The 18,459-nt window shown below is 33.0% G+C and overlaps 1 protein-coding gene across 3 annotated transcripts; it reads left to right on the forward strand.

Moving 5' to 3' along the window:
• The first annotated feature begins 4,221 nt into the window (after positions 1 to 4,221).
• LOC143234555 (4-trimethylaminobutyraldehyde dehydrogenase-like) lies at positions 4,222 to 17,938 on the forward strand. Of its 3 annotated transcripts, XM_076471992.1 has the most exons (10): positions 4,428 to 4,517; positions 5,857 to 5,905; positions 7,111 to 7,301; positions 9,049 to 9,194; positions 9,697 to 9,826; positions 10,951 to 11,195; positions 12,308 to 12,535; positions 13,359 to 13,547; positions 14,052 to 14,281; positions 17,046 to 17,938. In XM_076471992.1, the coding sequence occupies exons 3-10, from the start codon at positions 7,130 to 7,132 to the stop codon at positions 17,263 to 17,265; spliced, it is 1,560 nt and encodes a 519-aa protein (XP_076328107.1). In that variant the 5' UTR covers positions 4,428 to 4,517; positions 5,857 to 5,905; positions 7,111 to 7,129; the 3' UTR covers positions 17,266 to 17,938. The 3 variants fall into 3 exon arrangements, with proteins under 3 accessions (XP_076328108.1, XP_076328109.1, XP_076328107.1); XM_076471993.1 differs by lacking the exons at positions 4,428 to 4,517; positions 5,857 to 5,905 and adding an exon at positions 4,222 to 4,291; XM_076471994.1 differs by lacking the exon at positions 5,857 to 5,905 and having other exon boundaries at positions 4,278 to 4,517.
• The last annotated feature ends 521 nt before the right edge of the window (positions 17,939 to 18,459 follow it).

The following is an 18,459-nucleotide window of genomic DNA, read 5'->3' on the forward strand; positions in this document are numbered from 1 at the left end:
CATGTTTGTGTGAGTTTTTCTGTGGGTTATCAAATGAAGTTACATAAACTGAACCTAGTATTTCAAGTACTCAATCACAAGGTGATTTAAAAAAATAAACTGAATAAATATCAGTTGATTTTCTTTAGAAACCTTCAAGAGTGTTCATTTCACTTCAGAACCTGGCTGATTCTCCCAGCTGTCTTGCCATTGGTTCATGTTTTATGAGAGATACTTCACTGTACAACAATTAACAAACAAACTTAAGTCCTAATAACACTGCACAACAATTTTTTTGAAAAGTTTTCACTGATTGTGACAGGTACCTGGTGGGTATGCACAAATATAGTTTTGGTTTTGCTTCATCACGTTGGAACTCTGAGAAATAGTTAACTGTTTACCGGCAATAACGTATTTAATTGCATTTATGTTTCTAATACTCTATTAAGTTCAACATAATTAAAAGTATTTTGCTCCTGATGTTCGTTTGTATTCAGCAGCCAAAAATCTATAAGGAACACCCAACAGTGTTCAAGAAGCAAAAACTTTGTTCTGCAGTGTAGCTCACTCTTGCTGGAAATTCATATTAGATCTGTTGAGAATGAAGTGCTGAATATCAGATACAATTTTGATGCAACAAAAATTAGAATATCTATTTAAAAAATGTGTTATCGTTAGTGCTGGTATTCTATAAACAAAGTAAATACATGTCAAAACATATGTAGATTAATTTAAAACCATAAGAAACATTTTCCCCGTCACACACCAAACATGCTCGCCCTTTCAACCGTGGGGGCATTATAATGGTACGGTCAATCCCATTATTCATTGGTAACAGAGTGGCCCAAGAGTTGGCGGTGGATGGTGATGACTAGCTGCCTTCCCTCTAGTCTTACACTGCTAAATTAGGGACGGCTAGTGCAGATAGCCCTCGTGTAGCTTTGCGCGAATTTCAAAACAAACCAAATCAAGAAACATTTATTGTAACTTTTCCGACCACTAGAAACAAAAATCTTTCACTCCACGATGTTGAAATTTCTTTAACTAGAAATAATTATTAATAATAATCGTTAAACGTGATCTAATCAAATAAAGTAGCAATTTTTGTGGTCTGTAAATGTATAATTTAATGGCTTCAAAAGCACAAATTAATGAAGAATAAACACAAGTTTACAAAACACGATTAACCCAACTGGTTTTATCGCGCATGGTGTGTGATTATCTTCATGTTTTGTGGTTGTTCTTCATCACTTAAACAATGCTTATAAAACTGTCAATTTACACATGATCTGTTTAGTTATAATTAGATTTGCACACAGTACTAGCACTTTGTTTATAATTCTATAAATTATAAGATGAGTACTTTAATTTGAAGGTTAATGTTACTTTGTGCATTCAGGCCTAGAAAGTAATTTGATGGGAAACGGAGCTGGAAAGAGAAATTTGAATATAGTTTAGTTAGAAGATACAATGTACCTGAGGCAGTGAAAATCTAAAAATGGAGAATTATTAGAAGAATAAATGTAACCTGAATCGCAACTAGTGCCATAAACATTATTACTGGACAGTTTTAGTCGTAGACACGAGATAACGCATCATCTTTTCCTACTCGTTGTGGCTCCAGAAAAACGGTAAATCACTGTTGAGTATTCAGGTTCACTGATCCAATACGTAGCCAAAAGTTCCTGCAATCCAATGAGTGGTGGAAGTGTTATTCAAAGAATAAACAGAATACGGAGATGACAAAGAAAAAAGGACAATAAATTAAATGTTTATTTATGTGTGTGTGTGTGGTTAATTTACCGAACTGGTCGTTCAAGTTGGAGAGGCTGTATAAACAATGACACGACAAGGAAAGGTAGACTTGTATTTTCAAGCCGGACAAAACATCAAAGTGTAATATTAGATAATCATTGTTTGTTCCAGATAACATTGTCAAAGGAAATAATACGAACTTATACTAATCTGTACCAGTATTTATGTCACTGAGAGAGTGACGTGGCTAGGGCACTCGACTTGAAGTCTGCTGGTCGTAACTGCGAATCCTGTCACCAAACATCTCAGCCACGCGTATGTTGTGATGAAACAATCAATCCCACTGTTTATTGGAAAAAAGAATTTTTGTTCAGTGGTGTTGATTGGCTGCCTTTATCCAGTCTGTCACTGCTGAATCAGAGACAGCCATTGAGTAATTTTGTTCGAGGTTTCAAATGAGCCAAACCTTGATATGGGTTTGACTTGCCTAGATGTTGACACAGAGCGAACTTGCAAGCTTCTGTTACGTAGTCACTGCTTTATGTAACACTTACCCAAGAAAAAGTATTTATACACGTTACAATCTTTCAACATGTGGTTAAGAAGTTCAGAAACCTATACAACAAAAAGATAGTGTTATTAAAATAACTCAGTTTTACTGAAAATGCTCATTACATCTGTTAATAATGGGGTGTTAGAAATTAGTTGCAGTGAAAATCGTACAACTTTTAAACAAAATTACTAGAAGATAAAAACTAAATGTATTTTCAAAGTTTTCTTACCTGTTGCAAAGTGAAGAGTTATTACGTTATTTTAGTTACATTACAGCATAGGTCCTTCAGCTTTATTGGATGGCCTACGTGAAGTCAGTCATATTTGTTTCCTCACCTTAAACCTTTCTTTGAAATGACGGTCACGGTTCTTCTAACCAATGCTTTCTACAGTTAAGCGCGTTTGGTCCAAGCCTCGTTTAAAAATAACAATATAATTCTCAGAATTGTCTGTCCAGTACACAGATCTTAAGTCGATACAGTATGTTTGAGATCGTATAGATAATTTATTTCAAATATTTCACATTATTTCAGCCATTATCAAGTGATCGGGACTTTTTTCTTTCTAACAGTTATAAAGACAAACTGCATAAAATAGTTGGAGAAACCTCTCAAAGTCGTGACTTATAAAGTAACAGCCATCAAGGCAATCAGTAATTAAATCTCTGTAAATGTTTAAAGTAACTGTATTTATTTTCTACAATAACAACTATAATTTAAAAACATAACTAAAAGAACACAACGAAACAAAAAAGGAAAATAAGTAAATATACTGTAAACAAATATTTGAATTTTGGGCCTCTGGTGGCTCAGAAGTAAGTTAGTAAAGATAGCTTATTTGTGTAATGTTGAGTTTGACGAAAGAAAAAAGGCTAGGTAGTGAATCACTAGGCACTAGACTCGTAATATGAGGCTGGCGGGTTCGAATCTCAGTCACATCATATATGCTTGCACTTTCAGCCATGTAGGCGTTATCATCTCATGGCCAATCCCACGATTCGTTGGTAAAAGAGTCGGCGGTGGGTGGTGATGACTAGCTGCCTTTCCTCTTGTCTTTCACCGCTAAATTACGGACGGCTAGCACAGATAGTCCTCCTGTAGCTTTGCGCGAAAATAAAAAAAAAACTAACTGTTTGGCAAGCTCTAAAATGCAATTTAGAATTATCTTTTACTTTTAAAATTAAAATTTGGTGTATTAACATTTGTATTTCTTGTTTATAACTAATTTAATTGGAATTAATTTGCGTAAGATACATGTATGGACAACACATTTCTTTTTAATCCATTATAGTTATGGTCAATTGTTATTTTATTCTTTTAAAACAAATATTTAAAAACTATTAGACCTGGAAGAATTTCAGTGTGTAGTTTGCACTCACTCACCCTGACTCCAGCATAATAATAATTTGACTGAACTTTGTTCCAATCACGTAATACTGCCATACTGATTCAAGGTTAAAGAAACGTTTGGATCATCTGATATATAATAAAGTCGAAGAGTTTGTTTATTTTGAATTTCGCACAAAGTTACTCGAGGGCTATCTGTGGTAGCCGTCCCTAATTTAGCAGTGTAAGACTAGAGGGAAGGCATCTAGTCATCACCACCCACTGCCAACTCTTGGGTTATTCCTTTACCAACAAATAGTGGGATTGACCGTCACTTATAACGCCCCCACGTTTGGCGCGACGGGGATGCGAACCCGCGACCCTCAGATTACGAGTTGCACGCCTTAACACGCTTGGCCATGCCGGGCCTAAAGTCAAAGGGAATATAAAGCTATGCTCTCTGTGGGCTAGTTAAAAACATTACATCTCATTTATAAATGTATTGCTAACAATTTCTAGATATAAAGTTCAATCATTTTAAGATAACACAATACTTTATTTTAGTTTTTTGCAGTTTTTATTTACTCTTGTTAAAATAAATACGTATAAAGTTTTTCTGTATTTACACAGTGCCATCTGCTGCTATAAAAAGTTATTATATATGTTTGACTCTTTAAATGGTGAGATTTAGAGTTTAGACCATTTTAATGTATATTATAAATTATAATTTGAAAAAGTAGAGTAATTGTTGTGCTGTTATCGTGTCTAACTTGAAATGCATTCTTCAGTTGAAAGTTGCGCGATATAATAAACTAGTCTGCAAATGTCAATCATTATACGCTTTGGATTTGTGAAGTATTTAAAAAGTTTGAAATCATACATTATTTTGTAACACAGAGTCTAAAAGTATGTTCAATTGTAATTATTAAATTACTGTTTTTAAAATTAACTGTATTTCCAGTGTGTAGGTATTTTATATACATTTAATTATACTAGCGGTTTCAATGTTTTGCTAAGTTTTGTTAAGTACTAGCTACTATGTGTTATATTAGTGTTAATGAAGTGGTTTGGAATAAATGAAATAGTTGATAATTATAAATTAATTTTTCGTTTGCTGTATAAGTAGAGTTTAATAAGTTTGCGTATCTCAATATTAAAACTGCAGATAAAATATCGTAACTGTTTCCGTCAACGCTTTAGCTTTGCTGATTAAAACTATAAAAAACGTATTATCAATACATAAAATGAAATTTATAGCATATTTGTAAAGCTGTTTCCATGCGTTTCAAGTTATATTTACCTAACTAACTATGACTTTTTGTTTTGGACTCAAAATGAATTAATAATTTGGTATATTTATTATGGGAATTATGGCAATTACAGTTTTTATATTTATGTCAGATATTATATTTAACTTTAAGACTTTTTATTTTTTAAGGGGTTTAAAGATTGTTAAACTGGTGAAAGTGTCAAGCTACATCTGGAATGTTATGTGGTTAAAAGACCTGTTAATTTTGCTTTGTTCATAATACTTACAAGGTAAAATGTGATGTATTATTTTTAAGTGACAGTTCAGGAACTTCCAAGAGAAAATGTTTTTAAGGATAAAAATATGATAATTACAAACTGGTGCAGTTCTTCCTTTGTTGTTGTTGTTTTAAGATGTTTTCCCAGACGTGAAGAAATGGACTGTAGTTACCTTGTAGAATGGAATTTAACAACATAAGTATTCTTGCATAATACTTTTATAAATTTTTAGAATTTTGAGGTGGACTTCCCTTAATGAAACTTCTATAGAATTAGATGAAGGTCTATTGGACTTTGGTTTAAAAAAATGCTTATGGAAAAATAGATACAGAAGAGTTAAAATATGAAGATATGATGAAGGTTTGCTAATTATCCTTGTGTTAGGAGGAAGATTCAAAGACCCTTTTGTGAGAGAAGTTATGATGTAAAAAGATTCTTGTGAAAAAGATAAAAAATATCTTTCCCCTTCTGCCTCCTAACTGTTAACATCATCTGTATTCACTCTGTACTGTTATAAACTGAATATTTTTTTTTATTTTACTTCTTTTGTTTCAACTCTGACACCTTTTGATTTTTAACACTTGTATTACTTCTTTTAAGTTTGTAAGTTTATTAACTGGTGCTGTTTTATATGAGTTAAGCTTGGTATAAAATTAGGTAATAATGTTAATTAATAATAATAATAAATACTAATAATATTATCTTTCATACATTCAAGATTTGCTACCCCTTGAGTATTTTGAAAATTTTCTTACCCTAAAAAAATGGTATGATTTAAATAAATGGTGATTTTTATGTTCAGATTTAAACAATAAATATTTGTACGTAAATTTTTTTTCACTTATTGAAAAATTTCTTCTTGTTTTTGTGTGGTATTTTTAAGTTAAAATGCTTTTCTGAAAGAGTATTGGGTAGATCCATTTTATAATGTTGGGATTGACAGTTATGAAGTAATATAAAAGTTAAATAAACTTACCAAGTTTAAGCAGGACATAGTGATCACCATTAAATGAATGAATTCACCAGTCAATCAAAGACAAAAGTACAGTATTTAGCCTTAATTTGTGGATACTGTATGGTTGGGTTTTGCTACAGAGCCTTTGCCAGGTGCAGGAATTTTGGTGTTTCAGTGTGATATCAAGCATGGTTTTCTGTTGTGTTTTTAAGAACATTAACTGTGGATGGGCCAGTGCCTATTGATGCCTCTCTTTACAGCATTCATAAATTTGTCAACTGGCTTTCTTCTCTCAAGATGTCTTCTCTTTAAAGAGTTCACTTTAGGAACAAGAATGTTTATTGTATTGAAGTTTCTCCCAGCAGATTTAAATCTAATGTTTCTTTACTTATAGTTGGAAATGTCAGATTTACCTTAAATGACTAGCTCTACCAACATGACTGGTCGTTCTCTTTCAAGCCCCCCCCCCTTCATTGGTATGTCTCTGGACTCACACCAACAGAAATTGGGTTTTGAAACCTGTGTTTAGCAGAGCACAGATAGCCCATTGTGTAGCTTTGTGCTTAATCCCACACAAACAAATTCTCTTTCAAATATAGGAGAGGTTATAACTTTAGGACATCATCTGACCTATCATTGGAGGATATTGGATGCTAATATGCTTGCACAGTTTGTAGCATTACAGTCACATCTTCCATGGGCAGAACAGATGTGACTTCAACAGAATGACAAGGAACAGAGGCAGTTAGAATGAAATTAGCTTGACTACTTTCCTGACCACGTGTTAGGTGAAAGCCTCAGAGACTCAAAATAAACAAAACATTTTGATAAGAATGCATGGTATATCTGCATACCCCATGTATTGTAACCGATATACAAACATGAAAACATACCTCAGAATGTCATAAACCAGATGCATCATTTTTTAAAGTTCAACTGTTAATTTCTGGGTAGTTCAAATTTAGTATTGTTTCTATAATTCTAAAAGATTCATTGATCTGTCTTTTTGTTTTTCAGGTTTGTACTGAAGATTCTGATGTTCAAGTTAGGTTTCTCATCATTTTTCATCTTACCAAGACAACATATTAAGATAATGAAGCAAAGTTTCTCGTCCACAGCCCTACAAGGCCCTTTCAACTACATTAACGGTGAACGTGTTACTTCGGTTGATAGCACTCATGACATAAAAGTTTTAAAACCAGCAACAGGTATGGTGTGCCAGTTATCAGCTTGTTGAGAGTCTCTGTGATCTTTCTAACCTCTAAGCGAAATCAGTAAAACCTTAAAACAATTAAAAACTAAAGTATCAGAACTACATATAAACAGACTTATATTTTTAAACAAAATACAGAAACATGTTGCTTTTAAAAATAGTCATTTCTATTTAACAAAACAAATTATAATTTTTCACTGCTTATGTTAATTAGCCCACTATTACTCATCAAAACAAAACTTGCTTTTCAATAAATTATAATTTCTCCTTCTACTTTCACTCCAAAATCTGTTTAGAAAACATTCAGGTGAAGTGTAATGAGAGTACACTCAGAAATAAAACTTTGTATTTTGTCATTTGTAAGATAGAGTTTTAGTAAGATAGAAGTTACAGTAGATTATACCCTAGAAAGTTTAGTCAGTAAGACCAGATGAAGTCAACTTATTTTAATGCTATCATCTGTACTGTGGTAGCTAAGAAATTCTTGCTGCTTTAGTAATCCATCAGTCATGTTGATTAAGTGAGAAATTAAATAACACGTATGTTTAGAATGTTCAGCTTCATTATTTGGTGGAAAAGTAAATGTTGATTGTAAATTTTTAAAATAAGACCCGGCATGGCCAGGTGGTTAGGGCGCTCGACTCGTAACCTGAAGGTAACAGGTTTAAATACCTGTCACACTAAACATGCTTGCCCTTTCAGCTGTGGAAGCATTATAATGTGTCAATCAATCCCACTATTTCTTGGTAAAAGAGTAGCCCAGGAGTTGGCGGTGGGTGGTGATGACTAGCTGCCTTCCCTCTAGTCTTACACTGCCAAATTAGGGACGGCTAGCACAGATAGCCCTAGAGTAGCTTTGCACGAAATTCAAAAGAAACAAAATTATAATAAATTTATTTTCCACAAAAATTGAGACATATAGATTTTTCTTATCTGTATGTGTGTGTAAATATAATATAAACATAAACATTACTTACTCAATTAGTATTTATATTGGTATGTGCAACTGATGGATTTGATAAAACCACCTTGCACGTTCTATGTTGCATATACCTGGTTTACATTAAAGAGAAAGTACTGCATTACAAACACCAAGACCAAACCTATGATGAAATATAACATAAAGCAAAGCAAGCCTTAACCAAAATGTTATAAAGCAGAGTCACCAGGACACAAACTGTGATGTCTAGTACAAGGTGACTGTGGAAGTAGGACTCAAATTACAGTACAGATATGCCACCTATTGGTCTAAGCTACCATTTGTAAAGTGTGTAAAGACAAAAATAATAGATAAGAGAGAAAGACATGGGTGCTCAAGCCCAAGAAAGGAGGTAAAAATAAATAAGAAAAGAGAAAGGAAGCCTTCCTGAAATTGGTGCTCCACCCCTCATTATGGTAATAAGAGCTAATATTAATAAGGTAATACTACAGCAGACAGATTATTCTCAAATGGATTCCTACTAAGGAAGTTAGGCATAATATTTTAAAGGTGCAATACATACATATACCATATCTAACTAAATATAGCACATACTAATTTTCTTTAAAAACCTCCAGAAAAATTGACTGCCCATTACATTACAGGTAGAAACTTACAGCTATGTTGATATGCCAGAAGAAAACATGGTATTGAAAGTAAATAAAAACGTTTTGAGACTGAAAATTGTTCTTCATTTTAAAAAACCAAAGCTTTTCTTACTACTGCTGGTAATCTTGTTTTGTAATTACTTCTTTTTGTGCAGGAGAGGTTCTGTGTACTATCCCAAACTCTGGACGACAGGATGTCAACAAAGCTGTCCAAGCTGCCAGAACAGCTTTTACTCAGTGGTCAGCATTAAGTGGTTTGGAAAGGGGCCGTTTCTTAATTTCTGCTGCTCAAAAAGTTAGGGTAAGAAAAAATATTTCATGTTTAGTGTACAAATAATAAAGTTATAATTTATCATATTAGTATGCTATTAACACATTATTGTATTGTTATGCTATCAACAAGTTGTCATGTTAACATCCCAATAAAAGTAGTTTATGTATCAGTTATTATTTACATGTAACCACATTGCTTTATTTAAGCAGATTTAGTGACAGTGATGAATCAATAATTTTCACCAATTTAATCTACAAAAGTCCCCCGCTGGTACAGTGGTAAGTCTACGGATTTACAATGCTAAAATCAGAGGTTTAATTCCTCTCTGTGGAATCAGCAGATAGCCCGATGTGACTTTGCTATAAGAAAAACACACACACAATCTATAAAAATATTTAATTGCAATGTACTTATAGTTCAGTAGTTTACCAATTAACAAATATTTTTCATGGGATAGTCTGAAATGTGAAGAAAAGTCATATTTTTATAACAGATATTGTAAAATATTTATATCTTTCTGTTTTATTAGGAACGTTTAGATGAACTTGCAAAACTGGAGGTTTTGGACACAGGAAAACCTGTGTGGGAAGCTCGTGTTGACCTCGCAGGATGTGCCGAACATTTAGAATATTATGGAGGTGTGGCAGCAACAGTTGGCGGTAAGAACACTTTTATTAGGTACCTATTTCTTCTTCTATCAGTTATTTCAGTGTATAAAAATCACAGGGTATGTATCAGGTAAAAACAAATCTATGTGCACAGTTGGTTGTGAAGAAATTAAAACCAAAACTTATCTTAGCTTCAACCTTTCTTCTGTATTTTTCAACTAAATTATTTTATTGACCCTTAACAATGATGACTGATAAAAATGGTATTTTAAGTAAAAGCTGGTCAAATGTTCTCTGTGATGTAAAGAATATTATTATTTTTGTAGATAATACAGCAGAAATTCATTAGAACAGTTGATCCATCATCATATGAACTCTGATACTTGAAGAAAAGCAGACTTTGTACCCATAAGTTATTTTTAAGAGTTTCAAATTTTGTAATTGTCTTTTGTTGCAGTACTAACTTCCAGTTTTGGGTTTGAAACCAAATTTATTCCTCAGTGTTGAAAATATCTTTTATATAACTTTTAATAAAGGCTGTAGGAATTTAAGGTAGTGTAAGTTTTAGTTGGTTGTCAGCTTCAGCATGGTTTGTATATCCACATCCTTATTGTTCTGCGTGCAGTGATTGTGTTCATACATGTTTTATTATGAAGAATTACAGATTAGTTGGGTTTATTATTCTAAACTTTTAATTAGTTGTCATAGTGTAGTCTTTGTTACTTATTGTTTTTTTTATTTTAAACATTGCAGTTGTCGCCCAGTGACGTCTTGGAAGCTGGGTGATGGATTTGTTGTCTAGACAATATCGGATCGTTACTACAGGTCTTTATATTCTGTGGTTTTGTTGTTATTTAGGGAGTATGTATTCGTGTCCATGACTATGCATCACCAGCTCAAGATTTTGCAGTTCTTTTTATGGATTTTCTAACTCAGGTTTAGTGTAGTGTCTCTCTGTTTGCCCTTCCATCTTTTTCTCAACTGTTCTATTATTTCTCCAGTTCTTATGTACCTTTTTCAAGCCTTTCTCATCAACCCTCTTTCTTCTCTGGCTCCTCCTCCTGACTGGAACATTTATTTAAGTTTAATTCCAGTTTTGGAATTTGTGGCCACCTACTTTCTGTACTGTATTTTCCTAAGATGTATTTTCTTATTATTTCACTCTGTTACAACAGGTCTTCACTATCAGCTTCCTGGGGGGAATTTTGCTGTTGTTCGGAGAGAGCCTCTAGGAGTCGTGGGTGGAATTGGCGCTTGGAACTACCCATTTCAAACTATTTCTTGGAAGGCTGCTCCAGCTCTGGCCTGTGGAAACACTTTTGTTTATAAGCCTTCTCAGTTTACCCCAGTCACTTCTGTTGTCTTTGGTGAGATTTTAACAGAAGTTGGTGTCCCACCTGGTGTAGTTAATGTTATTCAGGTAAGTTTCATTTATTAAATCCTAAGAAGGATTTAGCTGTCTTGTCTGTTACGATTTTTAGATCCAACTGCAATGCTTCCTAAACTTGTTTTCTTTGTGTGACTTCTTCTCAAAATATAAAAACGTACACAACATCAGACATTACAAAAATTGACCGAGCAACCAAAACATTATCACAAACCACACATTCACAAGGGAATCTCCAAAGTCCAGAATAAAAGTAAACCTAACTAGTTATTTTCTCTTGACTTTATCAGTTGATGTCACAATCCCATGTGGGAAGGACCGTGACTTTCAGCTTGTTATGTTTTTGGCTGCACATTAACTCAAATTGCAGATTGATGATATAATTCTGTCTAAACAAAGTAAAAGTCGCATGTAATGCTACACAGTTCCAGTCGTCGTTATCCGTAACATTTACGTTGCACATGAGCGTAACATTCACTTAATGGTTTTAGTGTTCGTAATGTTTAATGATTCTAGTATTTAATGAACTTTTATTACTAGAATGTAGGGAAAGTGATGTTGTGAATATTTCACCAGTACTCTGACTCTAATAGTGTTTGTACTATGCAAAACAACATAAGTATTAGATAAAAGAAATTTTAAATATTTGTTGAACCCACATGCATATTTCAGTTTTCAACATTTTTCTTTTTAATACTCACTTTAATAATCTTCAATTTCTAGAGACCTCAGATATTCAAAACCTTAATTTCGTACAAGCAAACCCAGAGCTCTGTGCTGTGAACAAAATCATAACTCTGTTTAGTGTAATTAGGTATTAGTATATTAAAGGTTTCTTGTCATACGTATTGGTCTTGTTGCTTCATCATTTCTCTTCTTAAAACGTTCATTGTTTCACACTAATCTTGTCTGTTGTTTGACTTGTTCATCTGTCGTTACACACCCAGCATTGTAGAGTGACAAAATGACATACACTGAAATTAAGATCAAATCTGTTTGCTCTCTATTTTCAGTGCAAATTAAATAAAATATAAGTAATTTTGTTTTATCTAGGGATTTTTTGTCCCTCTATTCACAAGCTGATAGATATTATAATTATAAAGTGTGTTTTTGTTCATAACTAAAACTTTTTACACCTATTCAAGGGTGCTGGATCCACTGGTGAAGCCCTCTGTCAGCATCCTGATGTGGCCAAGATTAGCTTCACTGGAAGTGTCCCCACAGGACAGAAAATCATGAAAGCTTCCGCAGATGGAATGAAACGAGTGACGTTAGAGCTTGGGGGAAAATCACCCATGTTGGTTTTTGCCGACGCTGATCTTACAGAAGCAGTCAAAGCAACTATGTTAGGAAACTTTTTAACTCAAGGCCAGGTGATCTTTGACTTATTTGCTGTGTACAAGTATATTAATTTATATTTTGTCAGCTCATGCCACATTTATCTTATTTGTTTTTCCAAATCTTTAAATCTATTGTAAAGTTTAAAAGCCACACATTTTAACAGTAATATTTTCATGCAGCTCTGTCCGTGACTCTAGCAATGATCCTGTTTGTTTACCGTTAATTCTAAAGATAAATAGATCTGGCTCAATGTTGAAATTATTGATCTGATACTGTTCGTCTGCCTGGAGGTTTTTCTAGATCATCCTATCCTCTCATTAAACTTCAGCTTTCATCAAAGTGAAATGTTTTGATAGTCTTTGAAACTAAGATTTTGAGAAACATCCTGTGATATTTTATTCTTATTGTGTAAAACAATAATATTTGTTCATTTTTTTTGTTCCTTTGTACCTAAAATATTTGTATTTCTTCTCAGTTTTAGCCATGTTAAAACTTGCAAAGTGTGGGTTGACATTTTACTGGTTATTCACAGGCAGTTAAAACAAGTTAAAACATCTTAAGAGAATCAAACCTAAAATTAGTCTCAGCTTTTACTCTACTTGTCACACTCGTGAATGGTAGCATGATGAAACATTTCATGTAAAAATATTTTGGTTTTTAAAAGAATCACAGAAATGAACAAATATTTATATTTTAAACAGTGCCTGTTTACTACTGTTTAAAACGTTCAAAATACGTTTAAGAGTTATTAGTCCATTAAAGTTTTATTATTGTATGATTTGTAATGGTGGAATGTCAGTAAGTTGTGTAAACTCTTTAGGTGACCAAGAAACTGTGTACTTCTGTTGTCCTTAGGTTTGTAGCAACTGTACAAGAGTATTCGTGGAACGTCCTATACTAAAAGACTTTCAAGAAAAGCTCGTGTCTGCCTGTGAGAAAATGGTTATTGGGGACCCATTTAATGATGAGACGACTGTAGGAGCAACCATTACACGAGAACATGCAGAAAAAGTGCTTCATTATATTGAGGAAGCCAAACAACAGGTATTGATGTGGTAGTTTTTGAAATAACATAATACAGGTAAAATGTTACAAGTGTATCAATCACAAAAAAAAATATATATTTGTTTAATAATAGGAAGATGAACAGTTATTTTATTAATGATAGAATGTTCTGTGTTTCCTTAGACATGTAATACGTGTTTCTTCAAAATGTGTTGTATGTTTAGAGGCAGGTAAAAATCTAGACATAATGATCACATATTTTTCATCTTTTATATATAATAAACTTGTTTTGTGTTGTTTAATGAAGATAAATAAAACTTCTATAAACACTATTACATTTGATTTCTTTTGAAGACCATCTTATTAAACACTTAGATCAATTTAATATATTAGTTCCTTCATAAAATTCTCTGTCTGCCTTGAGTAGAAGGCCTGGCTACGTCACCAAATGTATTCCACCATCAACAAAACATTTCATTAAGCTTATAAATCATTGTTTTCCTATGCACTTCCTCACTTGAGTATATGTTTTATTTTTGACAGGGAGCACGTTTACTGTGTGGGGGTAAACGACTGAATCTAAGTGATCCAAAACTAGCAGGAGGTTATTATTTATCACCGTGTGTCCTGACAGATTGTCATGATGACATGACTTGTGTAAAAGAAGAAATTTTTGGCTCTGTTGTCACCATTTTAACATTTGATAAGGAAGATGAGGGTATTACACGAGCTAACAGTTCTCCGTACGGGCTAGCAGCTGGAGTGATGACAAAGTAAATGATTTTTAATTTTATATCAAGAATACTTTGAACATTTTAGAGGCAATTCCGCTTTACTCGGAAGCTGCAATTTTATTTTCCTACCTTCAGCTTGATTTCCAACTAAGATCATAATCAAAAGGACCTCATTACCATTTTCAAAACTTTTGATTTTTTTTATCAGTTGGTCCTACACTTTTTTAAAATATCTTATTAAAATTCTAAATCATATATTTGCCATGTGGCAGAGTCACTGCTGTCTTTATATCTGAACTGATTCAAATACCACAGTTATTTCCATCTGTCTGAAACAATGTTTTTCCCTCTGACCAGAAATCTAGATTTTGTTGTTTGTAATGAAAAGAAATAGACTTTCTCCACTACTTCGCTAAAACATTAATATTTCCATGTGATCAAAAACATTAATATTTCCATGTGATCCAAAACGTTAATATTTCCATGTGATCCAAAACGTTAATATTTCCATGTGATCCAAAACGTTAATATTTCCATGTGATCAAAAACGTTAATATTTCCATGTGATCAAAAACATTAATATTTCCATGTGATCAAAAACATCAGTATTTCCATGTGATCAGAAACATTAATATTTCCATGTGATCAAAAACATTAATATTTCCATGTGATCAAAACATTAATATTTCCATGTGATCAAAAACATTAATATTTCCATGTGATCAAAAACATTAATTCCCCAATTTAAATACTCTTTGTCAATTTACCAAAACACAAAATCATTTTAGTAATTGATCAAAACTCTGGTTTCTCATGGTTAGCTGCTACTCAGTGAGAACTTTGATAGAAGATCAAAACCTTGGCTTTCGGAAGTACAAAAGTAATAGAAACCTTGATGGTTTACCTGGATTGTCTAAACAGTAAAACAGGAAATGTTTTTGTGTCATGAATGTGAATTTATATATTTTGGACACACAGAACGACTATTATAAGGAAACTAAAATAAAATATTATTTATCACATCTTAAAAGATACCATGTTTTTCTGGAAAAAAAAAATCCATTTTCATACTAGTTTTTACCCCAGTAGGAAAACAGTGTAAGTCTTCAAGATTGACAATGCTAAAACAGGGGTTTGATTCATCTCGGTGAACACTGCAGATAGTCAGGAGTAGCTTTCCTGTAACAAAACACACACACACTCAGACTAATTTAAAAATTATACAGTCCCTTGAAGTAAAGATATTTTTCAATAATTTACGCATTAATCATGTCTTCTATCTTTGTGACTCTGTGAAACATGCTGAACCTAATGTTGCATGGAGCTGTAACTTGTTTTAAGTTTTGTTATGATGTTGCATGGAGCTGTAATTTGTTTTAAGTTTTGTTATGATGTTGCATGGAGCTGTAATTTGTTGTGAAACATGCTGAACCTGATGTTGCATGGAGCTGTAACTTGTTTTAAGTTTTGTTATGATGTTGCATGGAGCTGTAACTTGTTTTAAGTTTTGTTATGATGTTGCATGGAGCTGTAACTTGTTTTAAGTTTTGTTATGATGTTGCATGGAGCTGTAATTTGTTTTAAGTTTTGTTATGATGTTGCATGGAGCTGTAATTTGTTGTGAAACATGCTGAACCTGATGTTGCATGGAGCTGTAACTTGTTTTAAGTTTTGTTATGATGTTGCATGGAGCTGTAACTTGTTTTAAGTTTTGTTATGATGTTGCATGGAGCTGTAACTTGTTTTAAGTTTTGTTATGATGTTGCATGGAGCTGTAATTTGTTTTAAGTTTTGTTATGATGTTGCATGGAGCTGTAATTTGTTGTGAAACATGCTGAACCTGATGTTGCATGGAGCTGTAACTTGTTTTAAGTTTTGTTATGATGTTGCATGGAGCTGTAATTTGTTTTAAGTTTTGTTATGATGTTGCATGGAGCTGTAATTAGTTTTAAGTTTTGTTATGATGTTGCATGGAGCTGTAATTTGTTGTGAAACATGCTGAACCTGATGTTGCATGGAGCTGTAACTTGTTTTAAGTTTTGTTATGATGTTGCATGGAGCTGTAATTTGTTTTAAGTTTTGTTATGATGTTGCATGGAGCTGTAATTTGTTTTAAGTTTTGTTATGATGTTGCATGGAGCTGTAATTTGTTGTGAAACATGCTGAACCTGATGTTGCATGGAGCTGTAACTTGTTTTAAGTTTTGTTATGATGTTGCATGGAGCTGTAACTTGTTTTAAGTTTTGTTATGATGTTGCATGGAGCTGTAATTTGTTTTAAGTTTTGTTATGATGTTGCATGGAGCTGTAATTTGTTTTAAGTTTTGTTATGATGTTGCATGGAGCTGTAACTTGTTTTAAGTTTTGTTATGATGTTGCATGGAGCTGTAATTTGTTGTGAAACATGCTGAACCTGATGTTGCATGGAGCTGTAACTTGTTTTAAGTTTTGTTATGATGTTGCATGGAGCTGTAATTTGTTTTAAGTTTTGTTATGATGTTGCATGGAGCTGTAATTTGTTTTAAGTTTTGTTATGATGTTGCATGGAGCTGTAATTTGTTTTAAGTTTTGTTATGATGTTGCATGGAGCTGTAACTTGTTTTAAGTTTTGTTATGATGTTGCATGGAGCTGTAACTTGTTTTAAGTTTTGTTATGATGTTGCATGGAGCTGTAACTTGTTTTAAGTTTTGTTATGATGTTGCATGGAGCTGTAATTTGTTTTAACTTTTTTTATGCATATCAAATTTATTTATTATAAAATTAATGGAAAAAATTCATCAAGTGAATTACCTTGTGGTTTCAGGGACATCCAGCGTGCTAACCGTGTGTCAGCCCAGCTGCAGGCAGGTATTGTATGGATTAATAACTACAATGTGTTTCCTCCTGAAGTTCCTTTTGGTGGATACAAAATGTCCGGTTTTGGTCGTGAGAACGGCTTAGCTGCACTGAACGAATACACCCAGCTTAAAACCGTCTATACGGAAATGTCATCAAAAATAGACTGTCCAATTTATAAAGAATAATATTGTGATCTTATTATTTCAAGGTTTCGTTGTTGTTATGAACGGTTAAAAATTGTCTAAATAATAAAACTAGTGAGGATAAAGAAAGGACGACAGGATTGTGAGACTACCAAATGACACAAGAACTAATGACTGTAATGTTTAGCTGAATTAAAGTGAACCAACACAAATAGGCCTAACCATTAGTCATAACATTTATATTGTTTAGTAAGACTAAAGTGTGTGTGTGTGTATATATATCCACTAGAATATTATGTGACTTTGCTGCTATAAACAAAATTTGTAATACATTCCTAAGTACCCTGAATTCCAAAGTATATATTTGTTATTCTTATACATTATTACATGTAACATATGCAAGTATGTTGACAACTTGGTTTACTGCTAGCATTTCTTGTTTTCGGTAAATAAAATTCAATCTGTTGTGACCTCAAGGTCATGCATCCAAATATTATTGTCCAGGTGGGTTTTCGGCCCAGTTGATTGACTGTAACTTTCCACTCTAAAGGAGTTTCACTTTTTAATACGATTCTAAACCTGTTTATTTTTAAGTATCCTATTTGTCACTTAAACCATCACGTGTTTTGTGCCACAAAACAGTCTTGAAAGGAACAGTCGGTGTTACTGATGTACACGTTTCTTCTAATAAACAAGATATCTGTTTTGATACAAATCATGTCGTATTTAATTGATGTTACAAGTTAAACTTTACACATGTATGTTGTCTATAGAAACATGTCCTGCATTCTGACACATGATAAGAACGTTCCATTATCAGCCAGAATTATTTGATGATCTGCAAGACACTTCATCCTCCCACAAGTAAGTTAGCTGTATGTTTATGGACTTTCTAAATATCAATTATTATGTTTTATCAAGGCAGATGGCCATTCCACTAACAGTATTATTATCAGAATCTTACGATTTTTAGCAGGGAGTGAAATTCTCAAAAAAACTTAGGTGCATTTGACTGGGTGAAGTGGACTCATTATGTAAAAGAAAGAAAAATTTACGTGTAAATAAAAAAATGAAAAACGGTTCCAGTAAGTCTCACTACTAGTACCACTTTAAAAAATAAGTTCTGGAGTTCATTACTGGTAATTTCACCCTGGTTCTTACTGCATCTTAATGTATTATAGACTAGTTAATGTTATGACTGTATATAAGTATGTTACTGGTAATTTCACCCTGGTT

The sequence above is a fragment of the Tachypleus tridentatus genome, chromosome 12, assembly GCF_004210375.1.
Source record: "Tachypleus tridentatus isolate NWPU-2018 chromosome 12, ASM421037v1, whole genome shotgun sequence".
Classification (NCBI taxonomy): domain Eukaryota; kingdom Metazoa; phylum Arthropoda; class Merostomata; order Xiphosura; family Limulidae; genus Tachypleus; species Tachypleus tridentatus.

Coding starts and splice junctions, on each gene's coding strand:
- LOC143234555 (XM_076471993.1), top strand. CDS start 7,130: ATGTTCAAGTTAGGTTTCTCATCATTTTTCATCTTACCAAGACAACAT. Junction 9,195..9,696: donor CTGCTGCTCAAAAAGTTAGG/GTAAGAAAAAAT, acceptor CTGTTTTATTAG/GAACGTTTAGATGAACTTGC. Junction 11,196..12,307: donor GTGTAGTTAATGTTATTCAG/GTAAGTTTCATT, acceptor CACCTATTCAAG/GGTGCTGGATCCACTGGTGA.